Here is an 18818-nt window from a genome sequence, read left to right on the forward strand (position 1 = left end):
TGAGGTCGGTGTTGGCTATCAAAGTACAAATTATTTTACATTCTTAAAAGAGCAAGTTCACTTCTGTATCTGATGCTCTCCTTCACGAAGAGTTCAGTCAATGCAACCCCAACCTTTTTATTGAGTTGATTTGTTTTAAATGCATTCTATTAAATGTCTATACAATGACATAAACTACCCAGCTTTTAACCAAAAAAATCCATGGACGTCCTCCCGAGAGGACAAATGAAGAAATGTCACAGATGCACAAACACTAACTCATATCCATAAAAACAAACACTATTTCATTTAAAGAACACTTGCTTCAGGCTCACAGCAGTTCAATGTTTGGTCTATTATCAGTGACCCAGGAATAGAATTGTAACATATTGTATGTATAAAAAAATAAAAACTTGCAAACGCTTCATGGTTGATCGTGAAGATTTAACCACCGATGATGGCAACAAAATGATAATGCCTTGCTGTAAGGCCACGTGTCCTGGTAGATATTCTCACAAGCCACAATGCATCTTAAACTCATCAGGCGTGTCCTTCTGTACGGGGAGAGGAGCTCCACTCTGCTCCACATCTCGTGGGTAATTGAGACCAAACTGACAGAAAGAGACCTGAGGAACCACCTGTGTGTTCTGTAGAAGCATGTGTGTGACTCACATGCCTCTCTCCACATTGGCTGGTGAAGTCCTATGGTAGGCTCTGCACCAGATCCAGCAGAACCAGCATAGAAGAGAATACCAGAGCTTTGATCAAGACTCTGGCCAGTTTTGGAAGCAACTGAGTCGTTTTTATAATAATGCGCTGTTGTAGGAGGATGAGATCAGCGCCCCCTGCGGTGGTATATTGAACCCCCATCGCAGCTCAGCACTAAACTTTTATGTCTACGTAACTTGGCGGGAAAACAAAGTTAATAAGCCAAACATGTATTTTAATCACCCTATTGAATGTCGTCTGGCAGCTTTTAACTGCTGTAACGCCTCACACATCATTAAGTTAAAAGGAAAGAAAGACTAGTGATACAACGATCGCCTCTCTTCCTTGCTCCTCTCAACCTGACTGGAACCTATATGCCTCCCTCCGGCGCGACAAACCATCCCTAAAAAACCATCTGATTTGAGACAAACAGGAGATTTCACCTTCACAAATTCCAGATCGGTGAACGCTGGCGACCCTGCTGTGTTGGGTTGCCTCAGTCCACGCCAACAACAAACACATTCCTAAGACAGGTTGACAACAGCAGTTACTGGAAAAACAAAGTGTTGATGGATGTGTTTGGCTGGCTCTGGAAGAAGAGTGATTTTGCTTATGACGACGGAGAAACAACGATGTCATATTTCCATCTAGTGGCCATTTCTAGTCATTACAATGTTGCAATTATAAAATTCATTCATGTTTTTAATGGGCCACAGACGAGAACGTTACATAATAATGCTAGAAAATATTACTAATATTAAAGGTGACAAAATAAGCAGAATTGAACAGACGAAGCAAATGCTGGTGATGAGGGAGGAAGATCTAGCAAAAATGGAAATATATCGCACACCTGATACATAGAACTTTTTTAATGGGCAAAAGGCACAAAAAACCCACAACTGATACTGAATCAAAATGAAGAAAAATGTAAAAACCTAAAAACATTTGATTTATGTTACATATGTACAACACAGACAGTAGAAAACACATTACTGAGTATCGCCATCATGATTAGTTTGCCCTTTAGGAAAATACCAACCCTGAGTTCACTTGAAATTGTGCTTTTTGACGGTGAGCTGAGTTCTCTTTGTAGTTAAACTGACTTATTACTAAATACTGATATTGAGACGTCCATTTCACAGTCGCAGCAGGCTGACAACTATGTCAACGCTGCACAGGTGTGGACTTTCTATAGCCGGGAGGGAAAATTAATTAGATTGTTTGAATAATGTTTCAATTGTTTTTGTGACAAGACTACGACAAGAACGATGAAGAACCTGTTCAGATGAATTCCAACTGTAGTTTTCCATCTGAAGCACTACATGTTTCAATCATTCATTTTCTACTGCTCAACCTCTATGTGAGGTTCTAGGAAGCTGGAGTCTTTCCCATCAACCAAGGGTGCAAGGCAGGCGACACCTGGCACAGGTCAGCAGGCAATTTAAAGTCAGACCAGAAAAAACAGAAAAAAAACAGCACAAGCACACGGAACACACCCGCGCTGAAAGGAAGCAGACAAATACATCCATATGTGACTGCTGACATGCAGACAGGCACTTCCTCCCCCCATATTCCAGAGTAGTATGATCAATTCTGTAATTTACACCTTATACAGAAAGAGTGCAGCAGTGAGTCGGAGGAAAATTCAGTGATCAGCGTCGAACTCCAGTGAAGGTTCGAGGTCTCTGCGTCTGCTCTCACAGAACTCCATCAGCATCGGCTCGACTCTGTCCTTCGTCGTCCATGTCTTTCTGGAGCTGCTTGTACTTTCTCTTGAAGAAGCCAAACTGAACCAGAAGAGAAGGATTTGTGACGCAGAAGTGCCGTGGAGTAAATCGACAACATAGCCACGTGAGGCATTACAGACCTTCCAGAGCAGACCCACAACCAGAGCCAGCAGGGCCAGACCCCCTATCACACTGCCCACGATCACTCCGACTGGGACGTCAGCAGTCTCCCCTGGTTTAGTGATGGTCAGCGTTACCTGGGAGTGGGAGGACACAGAAGAGAGAAAAATGTTGAATGAATTAGGGACAGTAAAAAAAAAGAAACGCATTTATTTATATTCAACAAAAATTAAACAAAAAATCTTATCATAGTGATCAAAAGAAAAAAAAATTATTATATTGCTGCTTCAATGAAGGAGAACGTACTGGCAGGTGTTTAAGGCCAATGATGAGTAAATCTGGGTTGGAGGTCTCAATTTCAATGTTGCCGGTGAGTTCAGTGGTCTGGTACGTAGCCTGGGACAGAATGTTGAGATAACAAGATAAAGATGATAAAACAAGAAGGACAATTTCACACTCAGGGAATATCATCACCATTTGGATCGAAACTTTAACGTGGAATAAAATGAGTCATTCTTACAGTGATGAAAGTTCCGCTCCAGACCCGTGTCTTGATTTTCACGTAGTAGTCGCTCTTCACCTCAGTGTCCTTCAGGAGACACTTAATCTTCTCACACTTGCTGTTCGTGCAATCCTGTGCGTGACAGAGACGACAATATTTAAACATTCACAGGTCAGCTTGTTCAAAATCACACACAAAGTCAACATCCTGGCGTTCCACAGGGGTCACTGATTGGACCCCTAGACTCTCAGAAAGACTCACCAGTTTCTCGTAGCCCCTCAGGCTTTCCTTCGAGAAGGAAGCTTTGTTTGGTTTCTTGCCAATTTCCAGGGGATCCACAAGACGACTGGAGTCACAGCTGATGGATCCTCCCTGTCACAAATAAGATGTTACATCAGTGGCTTTGGTTTTCATTCACTGCTACGCTCAAGGACTCACTGCTTGAGTGTCTATGCTGGTCACATAAAGAATCTTGTTTCCTCCTGCTGTGGTCATGGGCAGGTTGATGGTCAGATACAGGAGACTGACTGGGAACCGTCCAGTCGAAACCTGGAACACAGTCCTTATTTAAACCCGCTCATTTTCAAAGGAGCCATATTCATCTGGAGCTAAAACACTTAAAATACTGTTAATTGACAATAAAAAATGTGACTTATAAATGCAGCTGTAACTCGAAGAGACGAAGCAGATATATAATCGTAAACAAAGTGGGGGCAATAGATAAATACACCATAAATAATGATATTATTATTTTAAAAATATATACATGTTTTTAATCAAAATAAAATAATACTGATATTAATATGTGGCAAAAGGTATTACACCTTAAATACTATTATATGTATATACTTAATTTATTCAAGTTATTTAACATTGAAAGTGAAATACTTCTGTCATCCACCGAAGAATAAATACTTTAAAGTTCTCAGAAAGAGAAAGAAGATTTTATTTAGTTTACATGTGTTTTGTAAAATCAGAATGAAATGTAAAAACAGATCACAAAGGAATTACCAAAAAACAGGGGTCACCATTATGGTTCCCCCTGGACACCATGCCTGCAGGGATCGAGGGAGTAGCGGATGGGCCTTTTAAAAAAAGATCTTCATACAATAGGCATATTAGTATGTTTGCGTTTGTGTTTCCTTTCTTGCTACACCATTGGTCACTATTGTGAAGAATCAGTAATGTGATAAGCGTATTAGAGGAACATCATTCATCATCCATCAAATACATTTTGTTATTTTAGAAGTGTGTTCCGAACAGATGGTAGCACTTTTGGGGCAACAAGGTTGGAGACTCCTGCCCTAAAAGATCCTGCAAGCGAGTCTTCAGAGAGCTGACCTTGACGGTGAAGTTGAACTCTGGACCGATGTCGTCAAATGTCTTCAGCTCGGTTGCGACAGGAACTGGAGATTCAGCCACGTAGAAGTTGATGTTTGCCTGCCTGCAATGAAAAACAAAAAAACCTGTTACTGACTACAAACTGCAGACATTCCAATCAAGTCAGGTTGAATTCCATGAGCACAGAACTCTACAACAACCTGGACAAGACGATCCCAACATCGTACTGTACAGGAAAGGACACAGTCACTTTGTTGTCTGCAGGTCTCTCTTCGGTCCCGTCGCTGCAGGGAAAACATGTTGCTAAGTGGTTTTCACTGGTTAATTTATAACCTCTCAACATACCTTTTAGCCTCGAAGTTCACTTCCACTTGCCTCTGCAGGTGATCAATGTTGTACTCGAAGTTCATGATGAATTTCATCTGAGACAACAAAGAAACAAAGAAAGCTCCACTGACATTGTTGGTCATTCAACCTGAGAGAAACACACATTTTTTCCCAGAATAAAGTTATTTTATAGTGCAAATGATATATATTGAAGGAAACTCAGTGGCGCTCACCTGCTGCTCTTCCTTCAGAGCTGGATAGCCCACCTGACATGTGACCAGCTGTGGTTGAGTGGCAGCACATTTGACACCTTCAACCTGAAGATTTGGACATCAGATCAGTCATAACTACCACGGTTATGGACTGGTCTATTACCCACCGGAGGATAGACAGAGGAGTAGTAGAGGTTGCTGGAGAAAGACACCAACACCTGAGTGTTGTAAGCCTTCTCTTTTTTGTTCTTCACATCCACTTCAAACAACAGCTCACGGTTGTTAGCACTGACCAGGAACGGCGCAGAGCTGCAAAGAGAGGAGCGACCTGTATTTGCCATCTACTTTATTAAATAATCTCACAGTTGTAATAATATTATTTATTATAATAAATGTAATAATATTTAGCAAGTTATTTTAGGCAATTATGCTCTGAGGCTAATGAAATTATATAATAAAAAAAATTGAGATGAGATACTTCAGGAGAATGAAAGGACCAAATACATAAATATACATCATATTCATATTATATGTTAAACTAATATAAATCAATGAAACAGTAATGGTAATGGTACAGTAATGGAGATTACAGTGGAGGAAACTTGCTGTAGCAACCACTAACAGGAAACGCATATAGAAAAACAGGAAGAAGATGATTTAAAGATAAAAAAAAAAACCCATGAAGTCATTAAATAAAATGAAGTAAATTATGAAAATGTATACAACACTGACCAATAGTGCAGTTTATAAAAACAAGAAACAGGAAATTGCTAAACTAAGCATTCAAAGTTGGTATAGATAAGTAAAATGTAACATAATCTAAAAATGAAGAAATGAAAAATATAGAATTACATGAATTATAAAATTACAAATGCATGAAAAATGAACAAATGGAAAAAAGAACACTAGATACTCACTTTGAGGCCTTTGTGTCAGTCGTCACCTTCAGCACCAGGTCATTCACACACACTTCATCTGTGCCGCAGTCCTTCGTGAAGGGGATCTGAATTGAAGCCAAAAAAAGGAGGAGCAGTGTTAGAATAATCTCTCTCACATGGGTGGCAGAGTCGAGTGAAAGAGAGATGCAGTACATTGGTGGATAAAAAAGTGGAAAAATAATAGTCTCTCTTTAGACTTGCGTGACCAGAAATAGTTCCACATCGTAATCATCCCACACACTGTTATCTTCCACCACTGTTCAAGCATGTTCAGACAAATAAACACTGGCTGAAGTCTTCCAGAGACCTGAGTGAGAAAGGCAAAACGATCAATGAACAAGTTTAGATTTTGCTCTCACAAAGAATTCCCAAGCGGCCGGTGAGAACATGTCCAGGACTGGATTCATATCTGGACGATCCTGCTGGATTTCCACTTTGAGACTAAGTGAGTTGATAAAATCTGGAGTCTCCTGTGAACCGAGATAGAAAACACCTTTTAGAGGGAGTTATACAGTTTAATGAATAAATAAATCAGAATTAAGGAATCAAATTCCACCTGAACGTAAACCTCCACGTTCCTGCAGAGAGGAGAGTTTGATATTTTCTCATTCCCCGTCAGTAGGCGTTCATTGCTCTCTTTAAAAAGTCCTCTTGATGTAACTCGAGACGCCTGCAAGTCCGCGTCCAGGGTCAGAGTGTAGGAGAAATCTAGTCAGAAGATCTGAATCAGTCATGAGGTTGTCACTTTTCTCAATAATATTCCATTTAATGAGAATATTAGGGGTATTACTGCATATCTTTGGATAGAAATTAAAAAATGTCTTTTCTTGAGATTTTTTTATGGAACACAACGTATAATAAATAAGTAAATAAATAATGAAGAAACTGATGAAGAGGCACGGGCATTAAATGTAAAATAAAGTAAAAATATATAATAATAAGAATAAGAATAACAATAAACAATAATAATACTTGTTATTATTATTATTGTTGTTGTTATTATTATTAGCTGACTCCATATCTGGTAATATGCTGCCAAAAAAAGAAATGAATAAAATAATATAAATTAGTGAAGTACATAGTTATGACTCCCTCTTGTTACAAAATAAAAATAAATGAAAGTGGTAAAACTGCACATCTTCAATTGATTCAAAGAAAGGCTGTGCACTTGCTGTTAGAACAATGAAGACAATAGGCAGGTTGTTACCGACGGCAGCTGTGGGGACTTTAGGTCTGAAGGTTGCAGAGAAACAGAGGTTGGTGTTGAAACACGGCAGCTTTCGTCCGTTGACATCACAAGGCTTGTCGAAAATGTTGATTTTGTTTGGTGTGAAGGAGGCGGTTGCTTTGACAGATGCGACATGTCGAGACCTGGAAGAAGGAGAAATGTTAAAATGTAAAAATGATTTCTACAACACAAGCACTTCCACTCACCACAGCTGCACTACGTCTCCGTACGCACCGACCGAAATGTCGGGCAGTGAATCCCCGTTCAGGTCCTCGGAGCTGTCCAGCGATCGTCCAAAATACCGAATCTTAGGTTTCATTTGGGAGCCAAGTAATCTCTACGAAATACCACATGTTGAAACATACAGTCGACTTGGCACTTTCCTGTCGGTGTCTGTCCGTGCACCTGTGAGAACTTTTTGTTTAACATCTTCTTCTTCCCATTGTAGATGTAGATGACACCTTGCTGATTGTCCTCCAGAGGAGCACCGACGACCACGTCATTGAAGCCGTCCATGTTGAGGTCAGGAGCGGCAGAGATGGACATCCCAAACCGTGCGTTCTCACTGGCTGCCGGACCTTCAAGGAACCCCTGCTCCGTCAGGACTCCCTTCAGATGGAGAGATGCTGAGTCCAGCTGCTTGGTAAGAGCTGAAACTCAGCTGGCCGATACCTTGGTGACATGAAAGAGGTAGACACGTCCTTGCTCTCTCTTCTGCTTGCTCATGAACATGGGAGCAGCGACCAGCAGCAGGTCCGTCACCCCGTCTTTGTCCACATCCAGAGGGCACATGACACTTCCAAAGTATGAGCCAATCTGTGTGAAGGCATGTATGAGATTTTCAGGAGAGCAATGCATTCCAAACTTGGAAAACTTAGTGATTCAAAAGTTGATTAATAGACTGAGTAATAAATACGCTTTACATAGGTCAACTACAAAGCATAAAAAGACTTTTGGCACTTGTGAGTCTGGAAAAGACTTGGTAACAAATAAGTTTGCAAAAGACTTGGAAGTGCAAAATAAAACAAAAAAAAAACTTAAGAGTTGTTAAAAGACTTCAATACTTCATACTTGGAAGTAAAAAAAAACAAAACAGTTTTTATACTGCGAAGTCTGATAATTCCTAGCTCTGATTTACACACTCATGAGTCAGTAAGAGAGACTGGTACAATTGGACGTCCAAAATAGACTGTAAAACGAGGAAGAGTCATGTCCATGTGGTCTTCTGAACAGTCCAAAAAAGAGAGAAAAAGGAGAACACCAGAGAGTATAACATGATGAATTCCACTTCCCCCTTACTATTTCCAGGAAACCCAATGGCAAGTAGAACACTTGGGAGATCTGAACACCATTCTCCTATGTATGACATGATTCCAGGCTCACGTGATCGTCTCATCCACCTACCTGTTTCCCTCGCTCAGAATCGATAACTTCCAGCTGCTTTCGGTAGTTGACGGTGTAGACAATGACCTGACCGGAGTGGTTGGAGCGGGGAGCGCCCGCCACAAAGTATTCCATCGACCCGTCGGTCAGAGAGGTGACGGAGTAGCCTGGATTGGAAGTGTGCCAAGTCAAAGTCACATCACAGTGTCTCGCCACAGCAGGGGTTGAATACCTAATAGCGAACTGTGGTTTTTGTCCTGCAGCGTCCCCTCGAAATCTGAGAAAGGAAGAGTGTGAGAGCTGGAGCCCGAACGATGAACGACAGTCCCGCTCCAGGCATAAGCACCCACAGCTCCCAGCAGCATCTCGCCCTGTGATGAAACAACCACAAATCAGTTGTGACTTAAAATGTAAGAAAGGGACTTCCTTTACTTAACCCTCTGTAAATGGCAGTTATCAGGAAAAAAAAGAACCATCATGACTCTCACATACCCGTTTACTGGAGTAGTGGGCACTGAAACCCACTTGAGCCATCTCCATGTTAAAGTTGTCTCCACCTTTTCCAGTGCCTAGAAGAGATCAACAGGACATGGCAGCAGCCCAATGATGAGTCAAGACAGGACTGGGTGAGAAAAGACAGCATGACTGAAGAAGGCAGAGTAAGGAAACAGCAGCGAGTGATGCTATGACAGGACAAGGCGGAATAACGCTCCACACGATACTGGACCACTTCACGACACAACAAGAAAGACACTGGACATTGCTGAAGTTCATTTTCATCATGGCCCAAGTGTACTTGTGTGCTGGCAAGGCCCCAGACCAAAGTGAACATATGAGTTTGCATTCACACCTTGGTGAGAACCGTGGATGCTGAAATGACCCAGTGCCGACTGGACTGGACTCATGTGTGTCATCTAGTGTCATTTGTCTGTCTGTCTGTCTGTCTACTGTGTGTTTTACTAGACAAAGAGTATAGCCACTTTCATTTCATTAGCAGTGTTGCTGCTAACACCTTCTATCACCACTATCTCCGCGGACACACCACGATCCCAGTGTGTGTGTCACACTGAGATCACACTAGCAGTGCATGTGTCAAGATATCAAACATCATCCTGATATAATCTTTAGAAGAAAACTGGCACGTTGTACTGAAGGCTGTCTCCATTTTGCCTTGCAGTTGGAAGGCAAAATGAGACTAGACAGAAAGAGAAATGTGTTGAGAGAAAGCACAGTCACACAACAGGACCATTCAGAACATGATAAGACAACAGAAAATGTGACATTGGACGGGACTAGGTAAGGCATATCAACGCTAGACAAGACTGGGGGGAGACACAGAAAGAGCAGAGCCTGACACCAGAAGAGAAGGCCAGACACAAAAATACACAGACACCTACATGGAATTATTAAGGAAAAACAGTAAATGATAATTACACTTCCACTGAATGCACATCACCTTTAGAATGGTGTTCATGTTCACGAGATAAACAGGTGAATAATTCTCACTCATGAATGACTAAGGCAACGATTACTATCTTTTGCTCTGTGTCTTCAGAACCTGAACTGACAAGTAAAAACATGCTCTTGGTGACGCCACCTAGTCCCGGAACATTGTTACATCCAAAAGTAATATTTACCCTCAATATTGAAGATGCGGCTCCCCAGTGTGCCAGCGATGGTGGAGAGTGCGGCTTCTTCAGACACGTTGAAGAAGAACTTGTCAGTTGGCGAACTGGCGATCAACTTGATTTCTTTGACCAGGTCTTTAGTGTCTTTCTGGTTTCTGTTGTAGTAGCCCAGCACCTGAAATAAAGAGAAGTTGAGGGACTCTGAAGACACTGTCTTCTTCTGCATCCAAGTGTCACACTTACCGCAATACCAAAACGGGTGATTCCCTTTTTTTCGCATTCACCAATGACATCAGCATGAAGTGCTCCATCGTGTGACACTCCGTCTGTGACCACCACCATCACCTTAGCAGCACCAGGCCGGCCCCCTCTGCTTTGATGGAAACCCCACTGACTGGGAGGGATGAAACACTGCTTTGTTATTAAGGTCTGCTGTAAACAATGACAGGGTGAATGGGATGAACTGGTGCGGTTTTGTTGAAACCTACGTTTCCTAAAAATGGCTTGATTCATCTCTTAAATCACTTTGTTTAAATTTCTGACTATTGGTAACGCAAATTGTCCAAAAATCTCGTTCCCAGCGGATCAAGTTATGCACGTCTGTTGCATTCTATATCAAAGAACCAAAAGACAATGACCCACCTGGCATATCGGATAGCTTCAAAGGTATTGGTGGAGTGGCCGTACTTCTGAGTGATTTTGGAGGCTGCTTCTAACATCTGCTCTTTGGTCCTGTACTGGTTGAGTGTGAACTCAAAATGAGGGTCGACAGCATACTGGATCACACTGACCTGGTAGACAAAAACGTGCTAGTTTGCATGTGTCTATTCAGGTTCAATGGTTGTAGAATTGTAAGGAAGTGTGCTATAAGTGAGCACTTTTGTCCTTCTTTTGACTGTGTCATATCAGTTTAAATGGGAAAAAGAAAAAAAACACAAATGGAATTTTTAGCTTCACAACATGGTAAGAAAAGGACATGAAACAGCATTCTGTCTTGTACTTCATCGTGCTGTTATCCGTTGCAATCATTAGCCATGAGGACGCTAACTGCACTGCAGATGCTATTGTTGTTTAGATATTATCAGTATAAGTCCAAATATCACTCTTTCAGTGTTAAGTCCAAAACCTCATATTATATTGGCGCTACAGAGTCCAGTAAAACGGGAAAACACCTTCTGTGCCGGAGCTCAGAATGTGTCCTGTTTTAAGTGGTCGAAACACCACGTGATGTGTTGGCAACTGTATAGATGGAAGTCAGAACTCACTGTCTTTTGTGTTCATCATAGTCATTCAACTTCCAGCCAGAAAGTGCTACACAGACAGTACCTGGGTGCTTTGAGGTCCGATGTCCAGTGATGATATAAGTTTCTGCAGGAAGGTGTTCATCGGTTCCCACGGATAGATACTGTTGGATCCATCCAGGACGATAACGATATCCATCGGTCCACCGCAATCTGGAGATGACATGTGAACCACGAAGCTTAAAGCTACGGAGTTATTGGAGAAAAAGCCATCTGTATTTTTTAAACATCGAAAGCAATTGAGGCTTGTGTTTGAGAACCTTTTGCTCGCATTCCTAGGCGCATAGAAATACCACCACAAAAGTATTAGGGATCCACCGAAATAAAAAATCTAGGCTGAAAATAAAAGCCGAAATGCAAGTGCATTCATGGTTGTGTCTGAGTGCTTAACTCACAAAAATCAATGCATTGCACTGACTTTTCAACATAAAGACAAATAAAGACAAAGCACATTTATGGTTATTTATAGGAGCACTACGTCAAACTGCATTCAGAACAAGTCGAACAGTATGTTCTCAATGGGTCGAGATCATAATAGATTAATAGCCATGGAAGGGTTGAGTGAGCGTCATGAGCTTGGCCGCCTACGGGATTCTCTGTATCCATGCTGGTTTAAATCCAAATCCAAATAAGTGTTGGAAGACTCAGCCTCATGCTTCAGACCTGTTGGCTGAATCCAAATGATCACCCCATTTGCATCCCTACTAACTACTGAGCAGAAATGAGACCAGTTTGATAAAGTAATATGTGCACAACATTCCTGAACACTTTTGCACTTTTTTTTTGCAGCACTCATTGAAACACATCAGAAATGGCATTTTTGGGAGGATGACGGGTCTCACTCTGGACAGCAGGAGAGAAGGCAGGCTGAGGCTGGAACAGTGGACTCAGTGTCACGCACACTCCTGGGTAGAAGTCCTGAGATCCACAGAGCTGTGACCACAGAGGGCCACATGTCTGAAGAAGCAAGATGAAGCAAGATGATTTCATTATGTTTGATGTCGACTGTGACATTTGAACATGAGATGAATTATAGAGAAGTCATGGAGCGGTTGGATTAACACAGTGTAAATGGCAAATGTACAGAAAAAAGAATCATAGGTTTGGAAGGCCACTCTAATGTTTTTAATCATTTTGCCCTTAATTTAAACATCAATCATATTTCCAAATAAATGCCAAAAACCTACCAACATTCGGTTGACAGTGGGCATTCTGGTCAGAGTCAAACCCAGAGACATGTGGTCTTTGACATTTCTGACATCAGGAATATTCACCGAGTCTGTGGGAATGTCAACAACAGTCACTTTGATCAAAGAAAACACTGGAAACACCCGCATGTCAGTGTTTATCATTTAGAAAAAAGAGCAATAAAAATGCATTTGTCTTTTTCCAATCAAGAACTTCCCATAGCGACCTGGTGTTGAGGTGCAAAAAGGGGGACAGAAGACGAGTACCATTGGTACATGTAACTGTGATGCGGTGACGTTACATCATTAACATAAATGAACTTTAGTGGCCCTTCAGTAGCTTCCACTGGGCACCACACGTCAGTGACCGAGAGAGGAAATGACACTTGAAGAAATCCAGTTGGTGAAAGAGCAGAAGAGCATCTCAGAAGCAGATACCGGGAATGTTGAGCTTGTCGCAGGTGTTCCTGGCTCCGGACACTGGACATTTGTAAATATCACCTTTCCTATTTTGTTTGTAACCGCTCCACGGAGCACCGACCAGCAACCTGAGAGAAAGAAAGAAATTCCTCAGCTATCTTTGAACATGTATAAACATATATCTCTCCAGCTTGTCCTGGGTCTGCACCAGGGCCTCCTCCCTGTACCTCAGCCAATCTCTAAAAATGAGCTTTCAGAAATATGCAGTGACATCTACTTTCACCCACCTTTTCTCCAGTTACTCCTCAAGGTTTGTGAAAATAGTGAAACTAGAGCTGTTTATTGATTGAAATTCTTTAATTCAAGGCATTAACTGAACTAACTTGCGATCTGCCTCTTCAATGGTTTGGAAGGTATCAACAGTACCATCTTGGAACTGTACTCTCAGCCTCACTGGGAAGGAATTGTTTGCTTCCTTCTGTCACTATGACTGACTGCCTCTCCTTATACTTAATGCTTTTTTTCCCCAGGTTTGAGTCCATATGAATGATTTTCAGTGCAATATTAATGTCCTGAGAAGTTTTTTCCTTCAGTGTTTCAGGCACTCAGCTCAAGCTTCAGAAAAAGGTTGACTCAGTTCTTGTTTCTCCATCATTTTAGCACGCCTCACTCAGGAGCTCTGGCTATTTGTGACCACCTTGGATCTCAGACTTGGGTAATCTTCAGTTGCTGCTGACAAACCTCCAACATTCACAAATATTCCGAAAAAGTAGAGGTTGAATACTGCTTTAAATCACTCATGCCCAACTCCAGGTCCAAAAGTCATGTCCGGTCCACCATGGTACCACTCAGACTAGAAGTACCATAATGTACTGCAACCCAAACTCTAACAACAGTTAGTAAGGGATTTGTCTACCTGACTTAACAAGGATGTATGGGTTTAACTTTCATTGATACATATTTATTTTACATTTGTTTTGGAGGCTTCGGCATGGCTTGACACCCTCGCACTACGTTGTTTGGACTCCAGATCAGTCACAGTGGAGGTCATCAAGGGTCACAGGTCACTGAAACCAATGCCAGCAGGTGAGACTCTAAAAACGTCTCCTGTCTATTTCAGGTCATGCATTACGATGATGTGAATTTCAGCGCTCCATACAAACTCCCAACATTCCTAAGGCGCTACAGACTGCCAACAGTGACACATCATGATCTTCACTCGGTAATCAAAGCTAAAACAGGACGTGTCTGTAGAATACCCACTGATGCTTGCGACACTCCCCTCCATGTCTGGGTCACTAGTGACTCAGATGGAAACTTAAGTTACTGTTTAGCTAAAGGTTACACACAAGTGAGTGGGTTGCATAAGACCATTGACAAAGCAAGTGGTCACCACCTGCAAGGAAACTCCAGCAGTGGAGCTGCTTTCAAACGACATCATTTGACTTTTCCGGAATTTTGATCTTTTTTGACATTTTTACTCAGTAAGTTTTGTAAAAAAAAAAAAAAATAATAATAATAATAAAGCAGCCTGTATAACAAAGTAAAGGCATTGAACTGAGCTTGTGGCTTGGCAGGCTCAAATATTAATAAAAAGCAAAACAAAAAAAAACTGAGTCAAGCGCTATGCTACGTTACACTCTCGAGCTCATCACAGCTTTGTAAAGCAGTGACTTCTAAACAGAGCATCACCATGATGAGGAATGTACTGCAGTGTCAAGAGGAAAACTTCAACAATTGAAACATGATGTAAGTCAGGAACGTTGGCTCTCGAGGACTGCTGCTCTTTAACTACTCCTGGCACTGGTGTCCATATGACCACTTCCATTGTCCTTACAGCGGCCATCCACTCCATTTGACACCATTCGCAGGAGGGTGGTCTTGACTCTCTGCCAAGTTTCAGCTAACAGAACTTGGGAACTAATATGTTAAAGTTCAAATCTGGAAAGTCCATTTACCTCAGGATGAAACTTGCACTTGTGACCAAGTTTTAGAAACACACATAGCACCTTTGATTGGACTTGATCCACCGGATTGAAACCCTACCAAGACCCATGATCATTGTTTGCTTAGGGCAAACCAGTGCGATGGTCAAGCCGTTGCCCTCGAGCAGCATAGATGAGGGTCAAGACTGTCAGGATGGGCCTTCTCCGTAATGAGCTATGCAGCTTGAAGACATTTTGTCAACAACAAACCTATGGTTGGAACCGAAACCCAAAGGGTCATAATAAAAACCTCAAACAAGTCGTTCTCTCACCACTTCCCCTCATGATTGGTGGCTTGTTGAACAGTGTAGCCAAACTCTTCTGGTGCTGGGCCGCTGAAAATCTTGGCTCCTGATGTTCCAACATTGAAAGAGTGGCAGAGCCAGAGTGTGTCAGCTGGAAGCAGAGAGGAGATGTTACTTGATGGTTCAATTTTCTCAACAGTGTAACAAGACCTTTCCAGTTGTAAATCCACAGCTAGGGGATAAGAGTGACAAAGAATGGCCTTGTTTGTGGACAATTATTATTCACAGTGCTGTTATTGATAATAATTCTATAATAACTAATATATGTCAGAGTCCCTTGTACACAGGATTCATTCACAAAACTTGAACAGAAGGTTCTATCCTGTTTCGGTTTTAATTCAGGAGTTGTTGCTGCATGTGACTTGTGCCTTTGGATGTGTTATAGTTATAGTTCCTTCCTTATTTAGGAAGGAACACAATTGCTATACATGTGGACATACAGGGCAACCTAAGAATTGATGGAGGATGTGGTAGTGTGGTCTTGTGCAGAAAGTCACACACTGCCACTGAAACCTTTATTTGGGTCATAGGATGGGTGCACAGAAAGTATGACAGAGTTGGTGTGTCAGAGTGCGCTGTGTTTGGGGCAGCTTTGTGAGCATTAGTTCTGTCATGATCAGCACAAAGTGCTAACAGAATATGCAGACAGCATGACTTATTGATATCCAGTAGAAATCCAGTTCTTCATTGCCTGTTTTGGACTGGCTTTTCAGTTGAATGCATTTCTCAAGTCATCCGTGATGCTTTCACAAGCATGTTTCGGTGTTCCAGGTCATAGATACTCTGGCCTCCATACTAGCTGATCCATCTCCACACTGTGGTGGGGACATGCTCCTCATCTACACGGTGGAAAAGATAGTCCCCATGTTAAAAATGGTGACGGAGTTGCACCTGCAGCCCTACATAACTTTGTACTTGATATAAACACTAGCGCTGAAATGTTGGAATGTGTTATTTTCATTTAGAATTACAGGGTCAAGTTAAAATGCTGGATTTACTGTGGTTTATTCTATACGGACAAAATGATTTTCATTATTGAAACAAGATCTGGTGCTCATTTCGGTCTTTCTCCCCAGCCCAAGGCAAAAAAAAGTGTTGTAAAAGAAAAGTATTTCACTATGTCATAACGACAACGTATATAGTGGAGAATTAGTTTGGAAAGTAATGGGGGTGCCGTGTGGGAATGGCTTTACTTAGGGTGGACCCCCTCTGAAAACAACGTTTCCTGTTAATTTTACAAAGAATCATGGACATAGATACACCTTGCAAAAAGATCAGATAGACTGTGTTCAATTTGATCTATATTAATTTCATTTATGTACATGTGTGATACACTTTGGTGCAAAGAAGAGTACATGGTGCCCTTGGTGAAGAACTCAACTTCCCCTTCTGGGTCAGTGACGCGTGGTTTACCACGACGCATCACTTCTTCTCGTATCCTTTCAGCGTTGTCATGCGCATGACAACCCTGAAAAGATACGAGAAGGCTACGAAATTCCTTATACCATGAATGGTGCGTTTTGCCACAGACACAAAGCCACACGCCCCTCTGATCCCCCTCAGGACATGGAATTTGCTCATCTGGGTGAGTGCTGCTGCAGAACCAGAGCCACAAGCCCGGACAGGCACAGCTCAACTAGAAGGCAGCGTCTGCCTAAAACAGCAGGGACAGGAATGTGGACGGGATCTGGAGACCTTCACCACCTACTGCACGACGGTGCTCATGAATTGAATCCCGATGCATATTAATACTTTGGGAAGTGAACATGAGAGTCGGAAGTGAACTAAGTGTAACTAAGCAATAGTTCTGGAACCCACCATAATAATAGAGCCTGTGGACGAATTCACTTGTAAGTAGGTTTACATAGCATCACATTTAAGAATCTAAAGATATAGGTGTCTAACGCAACTTTCCATTACGCATTAACGTAGCGATTAAATGAAGTTTGTTTTGAGGAAAAGACGGAAAGTTAACTCACAGAAGGCCACCAGGGTGAAGACGATATTCCTCCAGAGGAGCGCCATCGTTATTCCAGGCAGACAAGTGATGGTTTTGACGCCGCACTTGTTTCAGTGGCGGCTCCGCAGTGGCACTGACACCAGTGACGCAGTAGACTCGCGCTCCATACATGGAGTTCCGCTTACCTGCTTGCTCAACAAATGCGTTCACTGGAAATGAGATTAGAATGCGCGTTTACAAACAACCATAAATAACTTTAACTGTTTTAAAATAAATAAATAGGGGGTATTTAAAAACATGTAGAGCTTTTATTTCCCCCTCCCGCTTAGCAACAAATGATTCCAGTGCTTGCTACAAGATAATATCTCTTTAAATAGGATTTCAATAAAGTGTCAGCCTCTCTATAATGTCGATCATTGTTTAACTTGCACCAAGTTGACAAATGAAACTAAAAATAGTTATTCTTTCCCTTGATAATACTCGGGATCAGAAAATATTAATATTGTAACGCAAAAAGTGTGTTTGGGGTTTGTTTTCATTTTGCGTTCCCCTTTACTTTGAATGTAGTATTTAATATATTTAAGAAAATAATTACTGCTCAGTCGGGCTAAAATGGATCATAGCACATTAAAGAAGCTTAATTGTTTTAATTGTATTCCAACAGTTCCTCCTATGCGAATTAAGCCACAGAACCCATATGACGTACACTATGTAAATGTCGACGCAATGATCGAAACTTTTATGACTCGGGGAGTGTTGACTGCATGTGTTTAGTTGCGGTCTTCCTGAGAGTCCACCGAGGAAGCCTGTGGATGAAGGCCTGATGACATCATCTGACCTGGGGTGCACAGAGCACGGACTCTTCACAAAGGCTCTTTGTTAGAGTATAAAGCAGGAATGCAGGATCTGAAAAACAGGACCGTTACCAGACCCTGATGGAGAAAATAGCCAAGGAAGCATTCCAAGCAATACAAATATTGGATGTGACGTGTGGAGATTTGGGTGTTGTGGACTTCGCTAGTGTAAAGAGCTTAATCAGTAGTGGAACTCTCCCCAATAAGTAAGCAGGCTGTGCGTCAACATCCTGTTGATACACACTCACCGCTAGGTCAAGTGAGTCACCTGCTGCGGCACAACAGTTTTGTATGGCCTTGGAGAAACGCTGTCTGTCACTAGGCGACTTTTCAACTTGGGCTGCGGGCAGTGACACCTCCCACAATAACAGCAGGAAACACAGGCGCGCACGCATCAATTGTCGTTAAATCCTTCTTTGTAAATCGTCTGCTGACCAATCACAATCTGGGGCGCGGGGCTTCCCTCAGCTATTTCCTGTCCCGTGAAGCAGGCACACGGGGGCTCGTGTAGATGACGTCACCGGCGCGTCACGGGTGCAAAAATGACCATCTTGATGTACGTCGCTAGCATCGTTTCAAAGAAGCCAGAAGCATCAAAATTAAATCAACTCATTGAAACTTTTATTTGCCACATCAGGCGCAATTTAGAGAAATGCTATGCTTTTTAAGGCGCAATAAGATATCCAACAATCATGTTTTAGACTCGACTGAAT

The 18818-nt window shown here is 41.9% G+C and overlaps 1 protein-coding gene across 1 annotated transcript; it reads right to left on the reverse strand.

The window, feature by feature from the left end:
• Window positions 1–1553: 1553 nt before the first annotated feature.
• Window positions 1554–17438, reverse strand: LOC128762345 (integrin alpha-2-like). Its single transcript, XM_053870543.1, has 30 exons — window positions 17271–17438; window positions 15259–15382; window positions 13020–13129; window positions 12582–12673; window positions 12237–12351; window positions 11420–11547; window positions 10736–10884; window positions 10337–10487; window positions 10103–10268; window positions 8958–9034; window positions 8698–8836; window positions 8487–8632; window positions 7755–7898; window positions 7488–7691; window positions 7289–7419; window positions 7062–7225; window positions 6411–6562; window positions 6214–6324; window positions 5834–5919; window positions 5084–5225; window positions 4938–5021; window positions 4723–4799; window positions 4578–4661; window positions 4378–4480; window positions 3475–3585; window positions 3298–3408; window positions 3055–3168; window positions 2841–2930; window positions 2555–2671; window positions 1554–2474 (listed from the first exon to the last, which is right to left on the reverse strand). Exons 1-30 carry the CDS (start codon window positions 17314–17316, stop codon window positions 2385–2387), a joined length of 3558 nt encoding a protein of 1185 aa, XP_053726518.1. The 5' UTR covers window positions 17317–17438; the 3' UTR covers window positions 1554–2384.
• Window positions 17439–18818: the final 1380 nt, after the last annotated feature.

This window comes from Synchiropus splendidus, chromosome 7, assembly GCF_027744825.2.
Source record: "Synchiropus splendidus isolate RoL2022-P1 chromosome 7, RoL_Sspl_1.0, whole genome shotgun sequence".
Lineage (NCBI taxonomy): Eukaryota > Metazoa > Chordata > Actinopteri > Syngnathiformes > Callionymidae > Synchiropus > Synchiropus splendidus.